The 26,514-nt window shown below is 39.6% G+C and overlaps 1 protein-coding gene across 1 annotated transcript in view; it reads right to left on the reverse strand.

The window, feature by feature from the left end:
- MET (MET proto-oncogene, receptor tyrosine kinase) overlaps positions 1-26,514 on the reverse strand; it is a 166,902-nt gene that overhangs the window by 32,342 nt on the left and 108,046 nt on the right. Inside the window, exons 6-10 of the mRNA XM_073651913.1 lie at positions 21,815-21,972; positions 20,786-20,888; positions 20,040-20,176; positions 19,450-19,611; positions 18,099-18,198 (exon numbers count right to left, since the gene is read on the reverse strand). Of these exons, the coding sequence (XP_073508014.1) occupies positions 18,099-18,198; positions 19,450-19,611; positions 20,040-20,176; positions 20,786-20,888; positions 21,815-21,972 (660 nt within the window). The remainder of the gene's footprint in view (positions 1-18,098; positions 18,199-19,449; positions 19,612-20,039; positions 20,177-20,785; positions 20,889-21,814; positions 21,973-26,514) is intronic.

The following is a 26,514-nucleotide window of genomic DNA, read 5'->3' on the forward strand; positions in this document are numbered from 1 at the left end:
ACAAGTCTCAATACATGCCCAAGCACTACAAGTCCCTGCTTTTAGTATTTTTCTTTTTAACATTGAAGTTTTACCTCCCTATTGCTAGTTTATGTCATTTACTATTTTGTTTGGTATGGTCTATTATGTTCTTTTTACCTACGTCTCATTTCCCTACTTGCCTTGACCCCTGGATCCGTGATGTCGGTGTGTAGCCTTCTTTTAGTGCTCTCATTTTAACAATGGAAGTACCCTATATATTATATTCCTAGATTATGTTGCACCACCCCTATGTGTTAGTAGTATGCACTTTTATCTTTATCTCATTTGTTTATTTGCACTGACCTTTGACCCCATGATATCATAAGGCTCTTGGAAGAAGGGGAGGAAGAGACAAAAGCGCAAAAACAGAAAATTGCCCTATGGGAAAGGGTTTAAATCCTCTATTTATTGTACTGCTAACATTCATACCTGTAATCCACTCTGCTATGCATCTATGGGATTAATATGATTTATGAATCCCTCCAGAGCATGCATTGTGCGCTGCGAAAATTCTCCAGTTTCTGAGCCAGGAAAGGCAATAATGTATGCGCCATGCAAACTCCGGGGCAGAAGTCGTATAGTGGGTGTGGCCTCGCTCAAAGAGTATGGGACGAGGCCACGCCCACTAGACGGGCTCTGGCCGGGTATATGTATAACTCATACGTACCTGCCAGTCCCGGCTCAGACACCGGTGAATCCCCGCAGTGCACAGTGCGTGTGCTGGAGGGATTAATAAGTCTGCACAGAGTGACTGCGGACTTTTCAGTTTACACCGGACAACCCCTTTAAGACTTTAAGATAATACTTTTGGACATAATCATTTTTTCATGCTGGGGAAACCCCTACATGCAATCATACAATTTGCTTTTGCCCTTAAGTTAAAAAATAAAAGCAAACAAAAAAAAAAAACAGTTTTGCTTTCTGATGTTTTCGGTAGAATTATTCTCCATTGATCATGTAGAACCAGAATTCCAAAATTGTATACACTATATTGTTATGTTTTAATTATGAGCAACTATACGTTTATATAGGGTTAACATGAAATCAGTTCACTGTGTTTCCAAAATGAATCAGACGTAGAGTACAACATAATGTAAAACTGTGGTTGACACATTGTAAACTGCCAATAAAAATCCGCAAGGAGCTGCCATCAACAAGGTAGCATTTCATCGTACAAGGTTTCAAAGGATGACTTAGTCATATAAATAAACTCTACACCCATCACCACAAGTCCATAAAGGAAGTAAGGCATAGGAAATGTATTTCTTTGAAATAACTTGACTTTTTGAGACCTATAGCCAAATCATGGAGGCTGTGTTAACATCAAACGTTCTGATGTCAGTTGTAAATGGTAGATTATTCTAATTTGTACTCTTTCATCTATTTATAACTTGTACTTTCACTGACTGAAGTTTTATTAAAACTCGCGTAGACAGAAATTCAGTCTGTTAAAAAAAAAAAAAAAAAGAACTTAGAATAACAAAAAAAATAAAACAGGAATACCTATTATAATTTATAAGAATTTAGCAAAAAGATTTGCATGTCCAGCGCCTCTTCTGATTAGTAGCTCTAGCGCGAAGTCAAGCTTGCATGGCGTCACAACAATGACATTGCACAAAGCCTACAAAACAAAAGAGGATCTGGGAATGCCAGCAGGTAGGAGGAGGTTCACAGTCACAGACCTGCAAATCTTTTTGCTCTCTAATACCTATAGCTATTAGAACATATAGATGTCATGGAGGGAGCAAAAAGTAACAATTGCTCTGGTGTAGCTATATATTATTTAGTAGCCCTTAAAATGTAACAATTCTGTGTAAAGGTGTTATTGACATGAAATTCTCACCAGATGTAGATAACAACCCATCCAATCCACACAAGCAAAGAAATCAAACCATAGATGTTCCTAATTTAAGCTATGTGTAATAATGAGAACAAATATTGAACACATGAAGAAAGAGACACCAGCTGAAATCTATCAGTAATTAGAAAGCAATCCTGCCACTTAGTGAAAAATAATACCTGCTGATTCAACTGATGGCCTATAAAAAGGTGTCTTATTATCAAGGTGCCACACAAGAAACATCTCATGATGGGTAAAACCAGTGAGCTGTCTCAAGACCTTCACAACCTTATTGTTGCAAAACATACTGATGGCATTGGTTACAGAAGAATTTGTAAACTACTGAAGGTTCCAGTCAGCACTGTTGGGGCCATAATCCGGAAGTGGATAGAACATCATTTCACCATAAACCAGCCACGACCAGGTGCTTCCCGCAAGATTTCAGACAGAGGAATGAAAAGAATTATCAGAAGAGTTGTCCAAGAGCCAAGGGCCACCTGTGGAGAGCTACAGAAAGACCTGGAATCAGTAAGGAACAATTTGTAATACACTCAACCTCCATGGTCTGTATGCATGCTCACCACGCTAAACTCCGTTGCTGAACAAAAAGCAAGTTCAAGCGCCTTTAGATTTTGCTCAACAACAGTTAGAAAAGACTGTGAAATACTGGGAGAATATAGTCTGGTCAAACAAGAACAAAATGTAACTGTTTGGATGTCATAATACACACCATGTTTGGAGGCCAAAAGGCACTGCATATCACACCCCAAAACATATCACCAGTGAAATTTTGATGTGGGAACATAAGGGTGTGGAACTGTTTTTTAGCATATGGCACTGGCAAACTTCATACAATTGAAGGAAGGATGAATGGACAAATGTACTGAGACATTCTTGATAAAAAGCTGCTGCCATCAACCAGGATGATGAGGATGAAACAAGGGTGGACTTTTCGACAATAATTCCAAACACACAAGGAAACTCTCAATTGATTTCAGAGAAAGAAAATAAAGCTGCTAGAATGGCTCAGCCAATCACGTAACCTAAATCCAATAGAAAATTTAAGGAATTTAAGTAAAATTTAAAGCTCATATATCACAGAAGGAGCCTATGGAACCTTCAGGATTTGAGGAGTGCTTGTGTGGAAGAATGGTGGTGAGAATTTCATGTCAATAGCATCTTTAGAAATATATTTACTTAGAAAATTGGTGGCGTTTTCAAAACTTATATACTTATCTCACTCGTTGTATGTATGTATATATATATATATATATATATATATATATATATATATTATATATATATATATGTGTATATACAGTGCCTACAAGTAGTATTCAACCCCCTGCAGATTTAGCTGGTTGACACATGCGGAATTAACTTGGCATTGTGACATTTGTACTGTAGATCAGCCTGGAAGTGGGAAATGCACTGCAGCAAATTTTGTTTTTGTTTTTTTTTTGGTTGTTTTTTTTAAAAACGTTAAAAGTTAATTCAGAGTGTCATTTATTATTCAACCCCTCAAACCACAAGAATTCTGTTTGGTCCCCCTAAAGTATTAAGAAGTAGTTCAGGCACCAAGAATAATGAGCTTCACATGTGTGGATTAAAGATCTCTTTTGCCAGCCTTTTCTGACTATTTAAGACCCTCCCCAAACTTGTGAACAGCACTCAGACATGGTCAACATGGGAAAGACAAAGGAGCATTCCAAGGCCATCAGAGACAAGATCGTGGAGGGTCACAAGGCTGGCAAGGGGTACAAAACCCTTTCCAAGGAGTTGGGCCTACCTGTCTCCACTAATGGGAGCATCATCCGTAAGTGGAAGGCTTATGGAACTACTGTTAGCCTTCCACGGCCTGGACAGCCTTTGAAAGTGTCCTCCCGTGCCGAGGCCAGACTTGTCCGAAGAGTCAAGGCTAACCCAAGGACAACAAGGAAGGAGCTCCGGGAAGATCTCATGGCAGTGGGGACATTGGTTTCAGTCAATACCATAAGTAACGTACTCCACCGCAATGGTCTCCGTTCCAGACGAGCCTGTATGGTACCTTTACTTTCAAAGCGTCATGTCAAGGCTCGTCTACAGTTTGCTCATGATCACTTGGAGGACTCTGAGACAGACTGGTTCAAGGTTCTATGGTCTGATGAGACCAAGATCGAGATCTTTGGTGCCAACCACACACGTGACGTTTGGAGACTGGATGGCACTACATACGACCCCAAGAATACCATCCCTACAGTCAAGCATGGTGGTGGCAGCATCATGCTGTGGGGCTGTTTCTCAGCCAAGGGGCCTGGCCATCTGGTCCGCATCCATGGGAAGATGGATAGCACGGCCTACCTGGAGATTTTGGCCAAGAACCTCCGCTCCTCCATCAAGGATCTTAAGATGGGTCGTAATTTCATCTTCCAACAAGACAACGACCCAAAGCACACAGCCAAGAAATCCAAGGCCTGGTTCAAGAGGGAAAAAGTCAAGGTGTTGGAGTGGCCTAGTCAGTCTCCTGACCTTAACCCAATTGAAAACTTGTGGAAGGAGCTCAAGAATAAAGTCCACATGAGACACCCAAAGAACCTAGATAACTTGGAGAAGATCTGCATGGAGGAGTGGGCCAAGATAACTCCACAGACCTGTGCCGGCCTGATCAGGTCTTATAAAAGACGATTATTAGCTGTAATTGCAAACAAGGGTTATTCCACAAAATATTAAACATAGGGGTTGTATAATAATTGACCCACACTTTTATGTTTAAAATTTAATAAAATTCAACTGAGCAACATAACTTTTTGGTTTGTAAGATTTATGCTTCTGTTCATAAAACCTACTCTCGTTTGCAGTTTGAAGGCTCTAACTTATTTGCATCTTATCAAACCAGCTAAATCTGCAGGGGGTTGAATACTACTTGTAGGCACTGTATATATATATATATATATATATATATATATATATATATATATATATACACTAGAGGGGAGATATGTAGCACTGAGATTGATAGCTGTAGTAATTCTACATAGGAAAAAGGTTCCAGCACACGAGTGGGTTAAACAGCCATCTTTGGTGCTAGGATGAATGAACACCTGTAGAAAGGGAGGAACTCAGAGGATAAAATTCACAGCCTTTCAGAGCATTTGGTGTGGGGAGGGCCTGGAGGTGAAAGCTTTGAGCTGTTTGTATCACACATGCTGGATGTATGGAGATTGTAGGTCTCCTGGCTTGAATCCCTTTGTTAAAAGACATGGAAGCTGGACTCTAAGCCAGGTGGGCTAACCAGCACTATTGTATGGACTTGTTATTTTATGTTTACCCTTCTGACGGACAAAGGCGGTATTTATGTTTTCTGGTGACGTGGTTTATGAAGATTGCAATAAATCAGCCGCACTTTAAATAGAAACGGTTCCTGTGTCTGCCTCTTTAATAAGCCGAGTGAGTCGACCTACCACAATATATATATATTACTGTGTGGAAGTTTTAGGCAAGTGTGGTACAAATGGTGTAAAATAAGAATGCTTTCAAAAATAGAAATGGTAATAGTAGTTCATTTTCATACTTGCACAAAGTCTGAGATTTTGTAGTATTATAGTCTGATGTATGAGAAACCAATTATACCAATCAGTTACATTAATAATTAATGTAGGTTAAAACACAGTCATTACCTGAAACAGAAACAGTTGTGCAAGAGACTTAACCACTTCACTACCTTTAACGTACTTGTACGTCATAAGTAGTGTTCCTGCATTTGATGCGGAGCTCACACAGTGGTCAACAAAGGAAAGTTAATGCAGCAGATGAAAGATACATCCATGCTTACTTCCCTTCAAAATCTGAAGATTTTCAGCAGTGCCATCAGCTCAAAACTGTAAGCAACCAGTGAGAACCAGTTACACCCATCTACTGTTCAGTGACGTCTGGCCAGAGTTCTCTGCATGGAAGAATTGTGGCCAAAAACTCACTCCTATAATATGGAAACAAGGGAAAGGGATTCAACCATACATGATAAAATAGGATTTGTGGTGCAGAAAAATGGCAGCAGTTGCTGTTGACAGATGTCAAAATTTTAATTATCTGGTTGTCATAGAAGACAGTTTATTCAGCAGAGGACTGGAGAGCGGTGTAATAATGACTGTCTGCAGGCAACAAACAGTGAAGCATGGTGGAGGTTCAGTGTAAGGCCACGTCCACATGTTGAGTATTTGGTCAGTATTTTACATCAGTATTTGTAAGCCAAAACCAGGAGTGGGTGATAAATGCAGAAGTGGTGACGTGTTTCTATTAGACTTTTCCTCTAATTGTTCTCCTGCTGATTTTGGCTTACAAACACTGATGTAAAATACTGACCAAATACTGAACGTGTGACCGTGGCATAAGTTTAGAGCTGCATTACAGCAAATGGAGTTGGGGATTTAGTCAGGATAAATGGTGTCCTCAGTACAAAGAAATACAAGCAACTACTTATCCATTATGAAATGCCATCAGGGAAAACTCTGACTGGCTCAATATGTATTCTGCAGCAGGACAATGACCCCAAACATACAGCCAATGTCATTAAGAACTATATTCAGAGTAAAGAAGAATGAGGAGCTCTGACTTCAACATCATCGAGTCTGTCTGGGATTACACGAAAAGACAGAAGGATTTGTGCAAGCCTACATCCACAGTAGATCTGTGGTTAGTTCTACCAGATTTTTGGAACAACCTCCCTGCCGAGTTCCTGTAAAAAAAAAGAACCCTGCCGAGTTCTTACTTTTCTACGTCTGCCTAAAACTTTTGCACAGTACTATTTATGTATACATATACAGTATATCACTCATTCACATATATTAATACAAGTTTAATACCAATAACACACAATAATTTCCTGTCTCAAGAAATACTTACATCAGCCTCATGAAATACGATGACACTAGACAGCGTGGGTACTTATTAATTGCCAGTATCAATTTCACATAATTCAGATATTTAAAGAACTGGCTGGCTGTAAGAAGGCTTCCTAATTCTTATTCTACAAGTGTTGATAGTAAATCCCAAGTCTCTGTTATAATATTCATTACATGTGAAATAATTTAAAAGACAAACAATTCAATGAAGAATGTTATTTATGTTTGTAGCCAAAAACATTATGAAAAATGTATAAAACCAATTAATAGATGGTGTTTTGTATAAGCATGTACGTATTTGTCCCTTGTCATCCTCCAATTTATTTCTGCGTAGGACGTTTTGTTCATTTCTCAAGTCTTTATCGGCTTACTCTCTTATTGTGTCTTTTGAATATTTAGTTTTCTTCTTAAGTCCAAAATACAGAGTAGACTTGCTCTCTTTATTGGTTCTTCTAGGATGGGAACTATGGGCCTGATTCATTATCGCATTTGCGCCTTTTTTTGTCTAGTTTTCGGAGTCTTTCGCCTGTTTTTCATTTGCGCCTATTTTTCTTTTAATTTGCTCCTTTTTGTAAACCTATTTGTTGTGTTAACCTATTTTATTGTTCATGTTTGCCATTGTCGGCAGGGTTTGGGTTTCCAGTCCCTATGGATATCATCAATGTTCTAATAGGGGAGAATAGTATCCACATCAGTGATCATGGCATGCACCAAAGAGACAGACCGCAACCATCACATGTGTAGTGTGTATAGAGTCATAGCAAGAAGTTTAAATACCTGTGGCCATGGTGGGAGGAATATGTAATCTGCTACTGGTACCTCGACATGCATTTCACCGCCTCTGCAGTTTCATCAGAAGGTAAGGATAGCCCTATAGGCTGGGTGCCCACGTAGCGTTTTTCAAGCGTTTATGCTGCGGAATTTCCTTGTGAAACGCTAGGTAATCCGCACCCCATGGTCCCCAAGGGGATTCCGCATGTTCTATGCACATGCTGCGGATTTTTCCGCAGCGTTTATGCTGCGTACAAAAATCCGCAGCATGTCATTTAATTTTGCGGAAGCGCAGCGGAACTCCCGCCATTGACTTGCATTGAGACGCATAGAAACTGCGACTGTACATTTGACAAGCGGCTTCTATGCGTCTCTATGTGCGGATGGTACCCAGTTCTGGAGGAGAGGAGACTCTCATCCTGACCTGGGTACCATTGTACCTGTAAAAAAAGAATAAAATAACAAATAAAGTTTATACTCACCTTTCCGAAGGCTTCTCTCTGAATGCCGGCATCGCTTGAGGACCTGCGGTGGCGTCACAGTCATGTGACCGCAGGCCCTTCACCGCTCTGTCTTGCGATATGTCGGCATCCAGGAACCAGCCAGGAGGCAGCGCTGCAGCCACGCTGGGGCCTCGGGGGTGAGTATAGCTTTATTAGTTTTAATTTTTACGGTTCACACTGTATAAATCCATGCTGTTTGCATGGATTTATACAGTGTGACCTAGTTGTCAAGCACTTTCCAAGTGATGCTATCGCCTGGAAAGCGCTTGTCAATCTGCATGCGGAAACGCATGTGAATCCGCATGTATTCTGCAGGAAAAACGCATGTACAATCTGCATGCGTTTTTTCTGCCAGGGAGATGCAGAAATGCTGCAGAAATTTTCTGCTTCATTTCTGCATCGTGGGCACATAGCCTTATATACAGTATGAGCCCCCACATAGCCCTCTATATACAGTATGAGCCCCAACATAGCCTCTCTATATACAGTATGAGCCCCAACATAACCCCCTATATACAGTATGAACCCGCACATAACTTCCATATATACAGTATGAGCCCTCACATAACCTCCTAAACACAGTGTGAGCTCCCACATATCCTTCTATATACAGTATAAGCCCTCACATAGTTTCCTATATACAGTATGGTCCAGCACCTAGCCTCCTATATATAGTATAAGCTCCCACAAAGCCTTCTAAATACAGTATGAATCCCCACATATCCTCCTATATATAGTGTGAGCTTTCACATAGCCTCCTATACACAGTATTAGCCTCCTCATAGCCTCCTACAAACAGTAAACAAAATAGAGAACAGAAAATAAACGCACTTACCTCTCTCTCATTCCCCCAGGCTCTGCTCCGGTCTCCAGTGCACCGACTCTCGCATAGCAAACACAATGAAGTGACGTCATCGCGTCTGTTGTCTCAGTCGCACACGCTGATTGGTGGAAAAAGGAGCCGGTGGTCCCTCTTCCACTAATGCATTCACCGCAGTCAGCATCCTTAGGATGCGGATAGTGGTGATAGAGGATGGTGACGTACGGACGGTAGGCGGGGGGCATGGTGTGGCCCGAGCGTCACTGATTCAGCCGTTTGGCTGTCTCGGCCACAGTTTGTCCATCTCTGGTCTAGGGAGTGGAGTAGGGAAAGGCTATTGAAGACTTGCCTCTTGCACTTGTCCTGGCTGCATCATCTGGGGCAGCTTTTAAAAGCATATTCTTTCTGCAGCATTTCAGAGTATAATATACATGGCTGCAATAATGAAAACAACCTCTTACTCATGCTGCCTGTGGTCAGGGCAGCATGAATCAGCTGACAGGTTCCCTTTAAATATATCAATAATCAGTGTGCTGTGCTTGGTGTGGCAGAGATGGCTTTTGGTGATAATAATAATGTGATGAATTTACTGAATTTTTCTGCCATGATGTACAGGACACTGTCACATATTAGCGGTGTTTTTCTCAACTGGTCTTTCAGTTGTAGTTTTGTCGTTTGGGATAATTCATTTTATGGTCATTTTTATTTTGTTGGATGGATTTTGTGTGTGGGTTATATTGTATATTATTGGCCTTCACAGTTCTAAGATTTTTCACATTGAGGGATGATGACCTATATTCATTATAGCCTTCTAATGCCACAAAACTCCTTCACCTATTGGTCAGCTTGTTTATATATGACTAATAGTAGAGGTCATCAAAGCAATAACATACTGTATGCTACAGCCAGTAGGTGGCAGTAATATCGCAGATATGGTGCTCTATCTCTAGTATATATTAGAGTTAATTAATGTAATTTCCAAATTAAAAATTGGCAAAATAGAGAATTCTATGTGCTCAGCATTGCCTGGTAATAGACAATAGCATTAGTTTGTTCCAATCAACATTAGTATGAAGTGTTATTTGTTATTCTTTGCAGTCTCTCCATTGAGTGCAAGTGAATTAATTGTGATCTTAATGTATGTGGAAACTGTAAAATAATCAATAGTTTTTAAAAACTTCCAAATCAAACACTACTGCTCTAAGAAAGATAATTTTTTCTGCTTTGTTGGCTTCAAACCCTACGCTGACACCAAGCCCTTTCGTCTGAGAAGAGGTGCACGTGTTCCTTGAACTGTATCGGGCTCGTATATTCTGTAATCCTTCTTTTTTATTGTATTATTGGTGAAATCATTGCTCTAGTTATCAACTGAAGAGTAGCGATGTCCTTTAAATTAATAATGGTGGTATATGTAAGTCTCTTTGAGGCTGTTCTATAGAAGTGGTTCACGAGTGCAGACCACACATTTTAGCAGGCAGGTCAGTGAAGTAGATGCTCTTATGGAATGATAAAATCTAATAATGCTCCTTAGAAGTGATGCAATATGACTGATTGGTAGGGGCAGGAAAATCTCATTTGCGATGACCTTGCTGTTATGTGATTTGACATGACATTTTAAGCTTCAAATTGGTTTTAGCAATTGAAGAATACGATGGTTTTAGTTTTCAAGAAATATTGGATTGCAGAACAATGAGGAAATGGGGTAATTTAATCTACTGGCTACTCAATTAGAATACTGGCCACAAAGCAGCACCTTTGGTTATGATTGAATTAAGTGTCTTTTAATGGGAAAAACTGAATTTCCCCTCTACTTGTGTTTGTGTTATAGGAGAAATCTGAAAATTATCTGTTTGTCAATATCAAAGACCACAAAGAGATTCAGAGAGTAACATTCCCATGAATCTCTAGAATTGTAACTGTGCCAAACTAAACAAAAGGTTCTGTTGGGCCAAGTTCTGCTCATTCTGTCTTCCATTGCAAGTCATATAGGTGATAAATAATGTTATTCATATGTGTGCCATAGCTTCCTGGGATAAGGCAGGAAGGAACAGAATGGTAGAGCTGAAGGTTATGTGTGTGTATGTTACATTAAGATATCACACTATTTAAGTCTATATGTGGTTATCGAGAGTCTTTAGTAAAAGTTCAAGGCAAAAATAGAATTCTAGCTGTAGTACTGAGCTATTAGAGACAACTTCTGCATATCCACAATAGAAATATATAAGATTACTACACTAATATACTCATAAAACTGAATGGTTATGTATTGTACTGAATGTAATTATAATTAGCCATTAAACTGTTTTAGGTAGATAGAATGAAAATAAGTAGGTTTCCAACTGACTTGCTTTTTCTGTCTGATTTCATTCTCCTGCAATGAGAGCTTTTCTCTTACATAGTATACAGCTTGTTTCCATGGAACTTAGCCACCAGAGCCAAGCCCTAGGGTGCGCAGTAAGTTACATTTCAGCAGGGGAGTTAAAGGGAATCTGTCAGCAGGTTTTTGCTACCTCATCTAAGAACAGCATGATTTAGGTAAAGAGAAGCTGAATCCAACGATGTATCACTTAGTTTACTGGGAGCAGTGGTTCTGACACAATCAGAGCTTTTAGATTTTGAATGAAGCAGAGCTGAGAAGGATTACGCCACCCTCATCAGGCTCTTCGTGTACAAAGTCCATAGACAGTGAGATGCTTATCACCGCAGAGCTTTGCCGGACTAGTCCATCAATGTTAATCTGTTAGTGATAAATCCTTCACAGTCAAGAAAGAACAGCAGGCAATTTGACAAGTGACACATCCCTGAATTCTGTGTTTCAGCCTCCATATCCGGCTGTCTTCAGATTACATAGCAAAATCCTGCTGGCAGATTCCCTTTAACTTCTGAAATACCAGTCAGCTCTCTCCAGCCTATTGATTAATAGAAATGTTATCTATACAACAGTTAGCTGCTCATCTCCCTTCTTCTCCCTCTCAGCTCCTGACCGATCTGCTCTTATCAATCCTGTAGAATCACAATCCCCTGGCACCCAGCATCATCACTCTCACTGTACAGTGCTGTGTGCTTTTTCAAATGCCCTGTTATCTCTATGTGTAAATACAGTGATAACAGTGTACTCTCAAAACAAAATCAATGATAGTTGATTGTGTTACAAAAACATAAAAGACTGACTGTCACTTCCAAAACAAGAAAGAGGTGTGTACAGGTGCTTACTAGGAGCAGCCATTTCCATATACAACTAACAAATAAAGTAGCACTCTACAACGCTAAGTATGCGAACATGAAATATATGATTTCTCAGTTATTTCTATTTCTAGAGCAGTAATGCAACTCAAATTTCATATATTTGATGTTGGCATGCTTAGCGTTGCAGAGTGCTACTTTGTTAGTTGATGGTGTTACGGCAGAACTTTTCCTGAGCTTTATAGTTCTACTATAATAGTTCTGCTGCTCACCAGAACTGTCATTAAGGTTGAGTGCCCACCCTGCCAGAACCAAGAAGTAAAGAGACTGCAGAGTTGTTAGCTGCTTAAGAGACAATTTGAGAATAATACTTTAAGTGTTTGCAATGTCTCTGTCATAACATCATGTGAGGCATTACAGGTACCCCATCTACCATAGGTCATTGCTATAACTTGTGCTTTATTATGTGTGTGCAGGGGCTAAACTACAGTTGGTGCAAGAGTTGTAGTCGCAGATAAACCCTGGAGCCTAAGGGTCTTGAAAAGGTCAATTTGGCCTGTATAAGAAGGCCAGTACTATCAAAAACACGAGATAGTCGGAGGCTCTATTGGAGATTTTGCACTGGGGCACCCTTAAGCTCTAAGGTCCAGTTTGGGCTGCTACCTCTGCAGCCACAATGCTACATCTTTGGCTATAAGCATATAAAACGTATAGACTTTAGGATTTTTTGTTTTGGAATTTTCAGTTTGTTCATAATAATTGTGGCAATTATATTAATGATTCCCTATAGTGATGCACTCACCATTTTACTGTCTGCAGCCCTAGTGCAACATTACTGGAGACTACCTTAGACTGCTTCTCAAACTGTCCGGTGGGCCTCACCGGTGAGATGCCAGCTAGGTGTTGGTGAGGTGCAGCTGGAGAGTGTAACATCCCTGGCGGCGTGCTGGCATGGCTTACCATCTCCCACCATGCAAGACCGCCAACTTACCTATCAGTCCAGGCTTCACACTTTGCTCCAGTACTTGCTGTGTGCATGTCTTTTGTCTGATAGCTTAGGGCGGCAGCCGGTTACTGCCTGATTCTGAAAGTTACAGTGTGCGCACTCCTAATGCGTCCCCAGCCTATTGCTGTGAGTCACTGGATACTTAAACCCCCTCCACCCAGTAGGAGGGACCTGAGCAACACTTTCTTTCAGTGTGTTCTGTGCAACTGAGTTGCCAGGTCCTGTCCTGCATCTTGTCTGTTTCCACCACCCTGGGGGCTGTATATCCAGGCCTGTTACCTGTATCTGTGACTTCTAGTCTGTTCCGCCACCCTCGGGGCTGTATACCCAGGCCCGTTACCAGTATCTGTGACTTTTAGTCTGTTTCCGCCACCCTGGGGGCTGAGTTCCCAGGCTCGTTCCTGTATCTTGTTCCGGGTTCAGTTCCTGTCTGAACTGTGTCCTAGCCAGTTACCTGTTTATCTCTATGTCCGTACCTTCCCTTTTCCTGCAGTGTCTGAACTTGCACCTAACTCCAACTCTTTGTCTCTGTACTTCTGTTTGTGAGTTTTGTGTCCACTCGCTACTTCATTGTAAGTACCTTGTGTGTATCTGGTTCTGCTTGTCCCGTTTCCCTGCCTCCGTGTCTACCTTCTGTGTTCTATCTTCGTGTGTTTCCCAGTCTGTTCCATGTGAACAGAGCCCTGTCCTGTTTGCCTGCACCTTCTGCTCTGCGATTTCGCTCTGCTCTGTTCTACTCCACTTGTTCCTCCGCACCTGCGGTTTCGCTCTGCTCTGTTCTGCCTCGCTTGTCCTCTGCACCGGCGGTTTCGCTCTGTTCTGCTTGTCCTCCGCACCTGCGGTTTCGCTCTGCTCTGCTTGTCCACCACACCTGCGGTTTCGCTCTGCTCTGCTTGTCCACTGCACCTGCGGTTTCGCTCTGCTCTGCTTGTCCACTGCACCTGCGGTTTCGCTCTGCTCTGCTTGTCCACCGCACCTGCGGTTTCGCTCTGCTCTGCTTGTCCACCGCACCTGCGGTTTCGCTCTGCTCTGCTTGTCCACCGCACCTGCGGTTTCACTCTGCTTGTCCACCGCACCTGCGGTTTCGCTCTGCTCTGCTTGTCCTCCGCACCTGCGGCTCTGTTCCTGTATCCCAGTCTGTACTGGTCCCTATCCAGCCTGCGTTCCTACCTGCCAGTATCTGCCTGTCTGCATACCAGCCGTGCCTGCCAGTACCTGCCTGTCTGCATACCAGCCGTGCCTGCTAGTACCCGTTTGTCTGCATACCAGCTGTGCCTGCCAGTACCCGCCTGTCTGCATACCAGCTGTGCCTGCCAGTACCCGCCTGTCTGCATACCAGCCATGCCTGCCAGTACCCGCCTGTCTGCATACCAGCCGTGCCTGCCAGTACCCACCTGTCTGCATACCAGCCATGCATGCCCGTTCCTGCATTCCCCGGTGTGGGTCAACAGCTGTGACCGGGGTCTGACCTGGAGTAGCACCTGGCCACCTCCCACGTCCCTCCTCAGATCACGGAGTCGATTAAGCCGCCGTGTGTTCATGGTCGGATCTGGCGAGGCCCCTAGTCACGCCCCTCCAGGCACTCCTCGGTTCGTGGCCCAGTGGGACCACTAACCAGGCTCACGCCAGTCAGTCCGGGCGTGAGTGTAACAGAGAGGCAGTTTTTATAGACATCATGTGCTACACTGACCTTTCTTTGGCTGCAGCAATGGTGACATAGTATTTGACTGACTATATACATATTTTAATGTTAAATTGTCTACAGAAGGCATAAAAGGAAAAGTAACACATATTTATAATTTTAGTATGGACTTTTATTACAGAAGTATGAGCCTAGACAATATTTTGGTCTGCCTGGTGAGGCCCCAATAGAATAAGTTTGAGAAGTACTGCTGTATATCAAAGACAGATGAACCTGCCATTTTCAGTGGCACCAGGCAAAAATGCAAAGTATACCGGGCCTTCCTGACTCTTTCCAGAGTGATTATACAATGAGAAAGAATAATCAAGCACATTGGATTTCAATACCAGATCCTATTGATCACAGGCAATATCAGCTGTCGCCAGATGTGTCCGACAGCTGCTTACCCCATTCTCCCCATTGAAAAACATGAATGCGTGACCAGACTGAGTGTTTTACCTGTTTCTGATATGGGAACCTAACTTTTCATTTTATATTATTCATTTTGTTTCTGTTTGTGTTCGCAAAATAAATTCCATGTTCCATATAAGACTTGTTAATTGGTTCTACTGGGGTTAGAGTGACAGTGTTGAATCCGAATGTGTAGTTTCTAAAAGAATACAGAAAAAGCCTTGCATTACATCACTGAGATGAGGTGCAGAATCTTGGCTGACTCGGAGGTTTTTCCATGTTCTGTTTAGTTCTGCTCCATGAGAAGTGCTACTGTTTTTCCATACCACATTATTTTTAGGCCAGCAACATTTCTACAATATTTCTGGTAAACAAGTCGGCTTTTCCTGTCACTACAACACAGATAAGAAAGAATCTTCATACAATGTATTGGTTATATCAAAGAGTACAATATTAAAAATTAATAGAAAAATTTATCTATATATCTATCTATCTATCCAGTATATACATGCTGTACTGTATGCAAATGAAAATATATTATGTAAATTGCCTCTTCAGAGAAAAAGAGGACCTGAACTCTATAGCGCCACCTTTTGGAAGCAGCAATCCTACAAGTCACAATCAACCCTTTAACGAGTCGTGCAATATGACTTAGGATAAAAGCCAAATCAGAATCTCAATTTGCAGACACGGTGTTTCGGGCTGTTGGCCATTGTCAGTGCAAAGTCTGAGCTCTGATTTGGCTGCATGAGAGGCTCTGGACTGAGATCTAAGGGGTAACGTTTCTCCTTGTGAGGAGTCAAATTCACCTGTGGCAAGTAACAGGTGTGGGCAATATGAGAATCACACCTGAAACCAGATAAAAAGGGGAGAAGTTGACTCATTCTTTGCATTGTGTGTCAGTCTATGCCACACTAATCATGGAAAACAGAAAGAGGAGAAAAGAACTGTCTGAGAACTTGAGAACCAAAATTGTTGAACAATATCAACAATCTCAAGGTTACAAGTCCATCTCCAGAGATCTTTATGTTCCTTTGTCCATAGTGAGCAATATAATCAAGAAGTTGCAATAATTTTCAGGGAGAAATACTTCATATTCTGGAACAATTTCAAGGGTGTCAACACTTTCAGCCATGACTGTATATATATGTATATATATATTAACGACCCTAATTCCTTTAAACACATTCTCTTAGCTATACTTTACTATACTCTGTTTTAATAAAATTATCCATTAGTATAAAGCCAAAATTAGTTTTATTTCTGCAGAAATGCATTTACATTGCATTTTGTTTGTGACACTTTCTATGGTTTTCTATTAAAGGGAATCTGTCACCATGTAATCTGAGAGCAGCATAATGTAGAGAAAGAGACCCTGATTCCAGTGATTTGTCACTTACTGAACTGTTTGCTGTAGTTTTCATAAAATCACAGTTTCATCATCAGATGAGGACTAGTAATCCTGATGCTATGTAGTCCTCTATATTCATGAGCTCTGTATAACCCCACCGCCACCACTGATTGGCAGCTTTCTGCCTATGCACAGTATACACACAAAGCTGTCAATCAGTGGTGTGGCTGGGGTTATACAGAGCTTATAGAACTGGTAGATCTGCAGCAGATAAAACAGTGATTTTATCAAAACAGCAGCAAGCAGCCCAGTAAGTGATACATCGCTGGAATCAGGGTCTCTGTCTCTACATTATACTGCTCTCAGATGGGGCAGCAAAAACCTAGTGACAGATTCCTTTTAAATAAAGTTAAAGAAGTCATTAGTATTCAAGCTGTTTACAAGATCAAGTTCTAAAGGAAAATGTGGCAACCATTTCAATGCTCTAGTTGTTGCTTAGATTTGTCTTGACTCTGACTGGCATAATTATCTGTCCAGCAGAGATACCCCTGACCCCTCATACTGCCCATGTGTCACTGTTTCTAGCAGTAATATAGTTTTGACATTATGAATATTCACCAGTGTTCAGAATGAAAATGCTATAGGGTTAGATAAAAAATAAGAGACTTCCATTGCAGGGAATTGTAAGAGAACACAGGGATAAGGTGGATTTACAAAAGGATAAATGTCTTTTTAAAATAACATTTGCTTATCCTCAGTAAGCCATGTTGCTCTGCAATCACAAACCATTTGGCTCCTGGAATTGCTGATTAATTTTAGCATAAAAATCTAGTTATTGAAACATGTATAATGAGACAAAATAATGAAAAGCTCTGGCTCACCACGTCTATCTCACCTAAATGGAGTATGTAATGCCACAGCCCATTATATATATTTCCATGGCAGTGTCAGTATATAAGGATAGAGGGTCAAGAGTACAACTCATAACATTATTATATACTACCAAAATATAATGTACATTACACACGATAAGCCCCTTTACACATAGACATGAAAGGTGAGGAGCAAAATCCATGATTTATATTAATACTTATGAGGAGAAATCTAATATTTATACTATTCAGCTATAATACTGTATACTTGCAATGCTTACCATATTGTTCTAGAGTAAATGTTTTACATTTCAGAGTGCAGCTATTTTTCTTAGTTTTATTGGCTTAGTTGTCCCAGCTTGCACCTGTACACACTAGTTTGGATGTGCCGGTCAGTTTTTTCTGTTTGCAGTAAATTCATTCTGACCTGAGCACTCGTACGCCCATCAACCTAAGACAGCTTTTAATTAGCTGGATCCTTCTTGCCCTATAAATTGTAGGCTTTTTGGCACAGGAGAGGTGTCATATCAGGTTAGGTCCCCAACAATAAGGTACACCTTATCTTTGGTTGTTGGGCTCTCATGAATTGGCCAATTTTCTTCTATAGTAATTTTTTCTGTAGCAATATTGCAGTTCAATTTTTCTAGATTTCATATGTACATATTATAGCGTTCACCTATTTTCTATGGCAGTAAGGCCGTTCCAATTTTCTAGATTCAATGTTTTGTATTTCAGAATGCAGCTATTTTTTCTTAGTCTTACCATATTGTACTGTATGCTCGGCTTGGATAACTGGATTACCATTCTGGGAGAAGCCACTACGTTCAGATTCATTCCTTGTGCAATTATTGTGCTTCCTCCACTGTGGATGGCATTAAATATAATGTCAGGGTGGTATACATGTATACTAGATAGATATTATATCAGTAGACAGAAACATTGTATATTATATCAATAATAGATAGATAGATAGATAGATAGATAAGAAATAGATAGATGAAACCATTGTCAAGCCAATGCTGGGAAAACCAGTCAATTTAGCATATTTTCCATGTAAATAAAGTTATGACCATTCCATCAAGGAGAATATGGATAGTAAAATATGATTTGTATGAAACATCTAATTTATTAGAATATAAATGTCTGAGTGAAGTTTTCGTAGAGTACGCCCAACATCCCTGTCCTGTAGATTGATATGGCTTTCATGTACCTAATCTTCTTTGTTTCCAGACACTAGGCGGAGAGCTGAGCAGACAACTCATCTCATTTCTATGAAGATCAAACCACATAAACTATTCAGGGAGGAATCTGCTGATACTAATAGCCTCCCAGGTCAGGAATGAGATGTCCATTACCTCCCCCAAAATTCCTGCCAATCTGCAAAATTACAGGCCACCCTTCATATCTAGAATTATTGATTATGTCTAGATATAATGACAGCTGCAATAAATTCACTCAGTATGATATACTACTGCAGAGTGAATTAAATGAGGAAGATCTCATGTCAATACAATTATCTCGTACTATGGATGATAAGATAGTAACTGTGAACAACGTATCCTGGAAACCTTGCCTGCTCACTGCTTCCATCTATTATAAAGTGAGAATAGGGGGCAATGTGTAGATAGAAATTGTACTAAATTCCCTTTTTACAGTTTAATAACTAGTCTATTTAGTTCTCACAACTGATATAGTGCAGAGATTACAGAATATAACACAGAGAATTCACCCACTTGCTTCGGTCCCTATCACCAGTGGGTTTCACAATCTAGCTATGAAATCTCACATACAGATGCCTTTTTACCAATATAAATTTGGCATCACCACCTCTGACTAGCTTATTACATCCAAATGTCGCAAAACCAGTTGCACATAAAAATGTTACTTTTTTATAGGCAATACAACTCTTTGCCTGCATATTTTTGTGTCTAACTGTGCCCCAGAATTTGCTCTATTTATTATTACTGTTGGTATACCATATAAATAGTTTTAGTATTATTTTGATGAATTGTTTCAGAAGTATGAATATGTGAAGTGTAACATGTCTGGATCTATTTCTACTTCATAGCGTCTATATAACCGTTGACAGCTGTCCTATCACATACGCACTTACCTGAGAAAAGACTTGGCTGGGTGTATCTTAGAAATGACAGGATCATCTCTATAAGTAAACAAGGTGCTTGAATCTCGACGAGCGCTGTCAATTTTCAGCATAATCCGATAGGTGTTACTTTTTTTTCTTGGTGTATAGCATTCAATAGCTGTACTGGATACACTGCAGGAGACGTGAGAAAATACAATGGAATAGCCACAGTAATAAAATGAAAAGGTAAAAAAAACTAAAATGTAAATAGATGATTCCGTGCAAGCGACAAGTCTATAACTGGACATACAAAATAGATAACAGAAGAAAGTAATCTGATAATGTATGTAATGTGTACAGGTATGGGGACTTCTGTTTGTGGGAAATTTGCAAAGGTTGGATTTGTACATAGCTGATCATGTCTAACAGCGGCCTTATTTCCTTGGAGATCATCATGCATGCTTATCCTGGAATGCATGTTTATATGGGTGTTGGAAGAGAAAGCTGCCAGCTATTTATTGTGCAACAGCTCCAATATAATGTGTATGACTGGCCTATCCTATCATGATCTACTAGGAAACAAAATATAATAAATGACTTGTTTGGTAAGTCATATTTACCTCCTGATGGTGCAGATTTCATTACCAATGTAAACAGTTCTGTCTTGTCCACTATTCAAGTAATGTCCTTTAACAGTAAGTAACGTTCCCCCAGATTGTGGTCCATAACTTGGTGTAATGCTTTCTATCACGGGATTCTTTTAAAGAAAAACATATCATTATAGTAATATATGTGAAATCAAAACAATATATGTGCACTGTACTTGACTATACAACACTTTTCCCACAGTAACATGGAGCCCCAGAAAAAAGAACGCTGTAAATGTCACCTACAGCAAACAACCAAGAATCACGTACCAAGCAATACAAAGTATTAGTTTATGTAAGTAATTTTGTTTAATCATGTTACAAATTGCCATCTGCATTCATGAATTGGTTTTAACTGCTATTATATACAGTTTTGATTTTTTTTTGTACATGGTCACCTTTTCATTAATTTAATACTGGCGCTCTAATGTTATCACACTGCTGACAACATCTGGAATAGTTGCATTTACTTTTTATGTGCATACATTCTTGTATGTTGACATACATATCTGCCTCTGTGTATACTGTTTTTAACTCTCAAACTATTGTATATGTTGTGGTTTAGATCTCCTCTTTGCCATCCATAAAAGTCCACTTCTATTTATTTTTTGATGTTTGTTGGTTATTTATTTTTTGTTCAGTAGACTTTGCATTGCTTAGTACTGGAGTCCCAGTTGTTTGCTGTAAGTGTTACGTATTTTATTTTCGATTACACTTACCACAAAAGAGAACGTGTTAAAATTGACGGACTTCCTTCCATTTGACACAGTGCTGCTTACATTAAATTTAGCAGTATCTTCTTGGCCTAATTTGCATACCAACCTTAAAGATAAAATAAAATCCTATGTTCAACACACCCACAATTTATCAGAAGTAGCACAAAATATACATTGGTAGATTGCTGTTGCCTGGGAAAGAGTGTGACAAAAAGGATTATAATTCATAGTATCACAGACTAAGTTTAGACCTCACTGCAAAATTAGAAACTAACCCTTAAACCTCCCCACCCCTGAGATTTGCAGAGTTGTGGAGGCTAAGTATTGCTGTGTTAATTTCAAAATATGCCCTGGAGTGGAGGAACAGATTAGCGCTCTGCCCCATCTTGAGTTCCATGCTAGTGGCAAGTAGGGTATGCCACCATACACCAAGACTAAAATGTGAAAATCTGTAAGTGGCATATTACTAGCTAACAGGGATTTCACTATATTATAAGAGACCTGCTAATTAACAGCATTTTAATGTGAAGAGGTGTCTGTGCTGTGAATTATGATAAGCTATTATATGGAGATCACTACTAATATACTGCATTTTTCATTTTACATTCCTTCCCCCATATTCACGGATTTAAAATGCTTTTTATAACGGCTATGGGTTAGCTTGCTATTGAATACTGTCAGATAAGCGATTTTTCATCTGATTTATAGCTCTTTCCAATAATACATATTTATACATTTCATTAGCTGCATGAGAACGGTTGCCTGACCAGTAAATGACCACGGTGCAATTCCTACATATATTACTGTATACATTGTAGTGTCATTATATGGATCCTACAGTATGGTAGCAAAAGAAGCCTGCCATTTCCCAAAAATAAAGGGAGTACACTGAAATCTGGTAAGAAAGAATAGCCTGTGAAATGGGGGGAAACCAGTATGTAGTTAAACAATAAGCCATCATTCATGGAGAGAGCTGGTTCTCATTAGCTGATAAATACAGTATTGCAAAGCATGAATTGTCATCATACTTACGTGTTTTGTTTGCTGTTTTTTCCATCTATTTTGCACACATTTTTCCCAATACTGACTGATGCGTTCTTAAATCTAAAACTATCTTTTCTGGAAACCAGGTCCCATCCACATATTGTTAAGGGAGTGCAGCCGTCTATTGGAGCTGCCACTGGAAAGACCTGGGAAATAGAAACAAACAGCAATAAATAAAAAGGAGGTGGAGAACATATTTCCCGTGGTTCATTTCAAGAGGTATTTTCCTTATTTTACATATTTATAGCATATGTACATTGAAATGCAAATGTAACTATTGCTCCAATGAGATTAATGAGCAAAGATGCCACCCATGTATAAAATAGATAGTTACTAGATACATGCCGGATAGATGGATTGAAAGAAACATAGATAGATAAATAGATATAATATATATTAGATAGATAGATAGATAGATAGATAGATAGATTAGATAGATAGATAGATATTAGATAAATATATATATTAGATAGATAGATAAATAGATATGATAGATATTACCGTAGATAGATATGATAGCAGATAGATAGATAGATAGATAGATAGATAGATAGATAGATACATAGGATAGATGGATGGACAGATAGATGGATAGATAAATATAAAGATAAATAGATAGATAGATGGATAGATAGATACCATAGATAGACAATATAGATAGATAGATAGATAGATAGATAGATAGATAGAAAGAAAGATAAATAGAGAGATAGATAGAGATTTCTGTGCAGCAAACATTTTCATGTTCATTTTTATTCTTGAAACAATTAATGTCTATAACCTGAGAAGACATTAATAAACAATGAATTGCATGGAAGGAAGTCCTAAATGTGTTCTGCTCAATTAGGTATATATAGGACAAAAACCATATTCTGATTTCTTTGCACCCCCTACACATGGCCATTCTTCCTCTGAACTTTGTTTACCTACTATTCTTTCTGTAATAGAAATAGTGAAATATGCCAAGCTGTGCAGTGACAATTATTAAAGGAAGGGCTTTTTCTATATTGTAAATTGTGTTAAAATTATAACAATGGTGGGAAAAATACAAACATGTGTAGATGATTTTACAAAAGCTGTGCCAATAAAACTCATTATGTGGCACTTTCATGGCATTCTTACCAACTGAAGCATAGTACTATTATTACTAACAGTAATACAATATAAGAAGAAATAACTGAAAATGCCCTATTCTGTGATTTTTTAATATTACAATCTCTGTCATATTAGAGTTTATATATATACATAAAGTTGGGAAACTTTGAATATTAATTACATATCTTAAACGTAACCTGTCATGACAAAAATACATTCTAATCTGCAGGCACCATGTTATAGAGCAGGGTGAGCTGAGCAGATTGATACATAGTTTTGTGAGAAAAGACTCAATATAACCTGTTTTTTCATCCTTTAAACCTCTTTCTGGGATTTTCAGTCCAGTGATTGACAGTTATATCTGTATACATTTTTATACATAGAAAGCTGTCAGTCACTGATAGGACCACAAACTGGAATGAGAATCCCAGAAAGAGGCTTAAATGATGAAAAAACAGGTTATATTGAGTCTTTTCTCACAAAACTATATATCAATCTGCTCAGCTACCCCTGCTCTATAACAAGATGCCTGCAGATTAGACTGCATCTTCATGGTAACAGGTTCCCTTTAAAACAGACTTACAGCCATGTGTACTGGACTATTATCTGGAATAAACATTTGTCTCCCGATAATCGTGCAGTGTAAACTGGCTGCTAATCACCTGACGAATGAGCAAAATGCTCAATTGTCGGGTGAAATGAATTTTAAAGTTGCCTAAAAATCATTGTTCATGGCAGCCCATGCACACAGAACGAGCTATTACCCATTGTTCTGTGTGCATGATAAGTGCAGTTAGCCTGTCTAAACAGGCTAGTATGTGCCCACTAATGGGTAAATATGTAGCCAATCAGTGAAAGTTTAATGGCTGCCATTGACTAGTGTAAACTCACCCTAATACCTGAGCCAGGCTCCTCAGTGCACATCAGTTTATTTTTCCTATCGAGATTACTGTACAGCTCCTGGGGCAATTGGTAAGAATTGGCTATAAAATATACTCAAGGAACAGTACTGGATAGTAAATTGTATTTTACCTTTGTATTTTTTTCAAGGTAGAAAACCCTAAAAATTATATTTTATTTTTATTCATTCATATATATATATATATATATATATACACACATACACTTCTCTGTAAATGGTGTTCAAGATGACACTATACTTTAAGGCTCCCATAACTAGGATTTGTAGAGTAGTATTATGCCTAAAGGGAATCCGTAGACTTCTACTCATGACACCGCTAACATTACTGGCCTTTGTAAATGTTCATAGTGTCAGAACAGCAGAGAAACAAGAACTTGTTTCCCAGAAGTAAATGAGCTCACAAATGTCTAGTGGGTGGTTCCACGCCTGGAAATTGATGGATCTCATTATAAAATTCTCCACCACTCCACCTCTGGAGTTGACTGACGACTTCAGTTTTCATTTGTGGTAATGAAACCCCCATTATTGCATTTTGGAAATATTAATGTGCTTTCCTGAGTTCTGTAGGAGGTGCATGTTCAGTCACACTTTCTGTTTAGAGAAATGTTCCCAGTGGCATACTACCAGCCCTACCAGTGCAAGGTGCAGTCATATCATTTTTAGCTAACAGCCACTGTACCTTTCGGTCAACACTAAACATCTGGGGATGGTTTTTGAGGAGAATGGCTTACGGGGTACTTCTGGGCTAATTTGCATAAAGTTAATTTTAGTGGTTTGATAGGCAGAAATCTTCTGACAGACTCCCTTTAAAGGGGTTGTCCGGTCAAAATCGATAAGTCAGCAGTCACTCTGTGTGACTGTGTGCTCTGCGGGGATTCGCCAGTTTCTGAGAAGGGTATGTATGAGTTATACATCCTCCCAGCCAGTGTGCACGGACTCACTTCATTCGCTTGTATTGAGCAGAGGCCACGTCCCGTCTAGTGATGTGGCTGTCTAGGGGGCATGGCCGACTAAAGGCCGTGGCCTTGCTCTATACAAGCTCCACTGGCCGGGAGTATGCATAACACATACATACCCTCCGATCCCGGGTCTGAAATCGGGGAATCCCCACAGAGCACAGTGCGACTGCAGACTTATCGGTTTTCACCGGACAACCCCTTTAAGGCTAAGTTCACATGAGCATATAAAAAAATCATAAATCGCCCAATTTTCATCCAGAAAGAAAAAGACAATTTCCCATCTATATTGTCATTTGTATAACATGCACACAGCATCCGTTTTCATACATCAGCAGTAATTAAAATATACAAGACCAAGTACAGTTTCTTATGTTAAATAATTGCAATGTATCCATTAAAATACTATGCTTTACGGTTGATCCGCATGGAAGCCAATTTTTTGGGGGGAAACCCAAAAATTTGAATAGGCGAGTCTCGTCCAAAATACGGAAGAGACAAATGCATGCTACAATTTTTTTCTCGCAATCGGTCTGTTGAAAAAATAATGGTTATCTGAACAGCCCTATTGATTAATATTGGTCCAAGTGCTGTCTGTTTTTTTTACTGAAATACGCTCATGTGAATTTAGACTAAGGAGATGTTCCTTTTTGGTATGGAACTACAAGTATTATAATTCTAACTTATGAAACTTACGAATGGCATCTGATAGAATTGGAGTGCCATCTTTTTCACCAGCCCCTATGCCCTCTCCAGTTACAGAACACAGGTGTTACATATGGTGGCTAAATCTACAGCATGTTCAAGAAATTTCACGTTTGTGAGGTGAATTTTACTTTAAGCTGTAATATTGTCATTCACATTTGCCATATACATGCCTGACTAAGTCTCTCTAGAAATACTTTATTATACTTCTCATGAACTCATTTGAGATTTATTTCTCTTTTTCTACTCAAATCTGATTTTTTTGCATAAATTCTGGAAGAGTTCAGTGGTTTATCCCTTTTCGCCATGCGATTCATCATAATACAGGGTGGGCCATTTATATGGATACTCCTAAATAAAATGGGAATGGTTGGTGATATTAACTTCCTGTTTGTGGCACATTAGTATATGGGAGGGGGAAAACTTTTCCAGATCGGTGGTGACCATGGTGGCCTTTTTGAAGTCGGCCATTTTGGATCCAACTTTATTTTTTTCAATGGGAAGAGGGCCATGTGACACATCAGACTTATTGAGAATTTCATAAGAAAAATAATGGTGTGCTTGGTTTTAACGTAACTTTATTCTTTCATGAGTTATTTACAAGTTTATGACCACTTATAAAATGTGTTCAAAGTGCTGCCCATTGTGTTGGATTGTCAATGCAACCCTCTTCTCCCACTCTTGACAAACCGATAGCTACACCGCAGAAGAAATGGTAGCACAGGCTACCATTATTCGTTGTTTCAGATACTGAACATCTCGTATCTTCACATCATAGACAATTGCCTTCAGATGACCCCAAAGGTAAAAGTCTAAGGGGATCAAATCGGGAGACCTTGGTGGCCATTCAACTGGCCCACGACGACCAATCCACTTTCCAGGAAACTGTTCATATAGGAATGCTCAGACCTGATACCCATAATGTGGTGGTGCACCATCTTGTTGGAAAAACTCAGGGAACGTGCCATCTTCAGTGCATAAAGAGGGCAACACATCATCATGTAGCAATT

Source organism: Phyllobates terribilis, unplaced genomic scaffold (assembly GCF_046119375.1).
Source record: "Phyllobates terribilis strain yellow unplaced genomic scaffold, ASM4611937v1 Scaffold_11__3_contigs__length_659146591, whole genome shotgun sequence".
Classification (NCBI taxonomy): Eukaryota; Metazoa; Chordata; class Amphibia; order Anura; family Dendrobatidae; genus Phyllobates; species Phyllobates terribilis.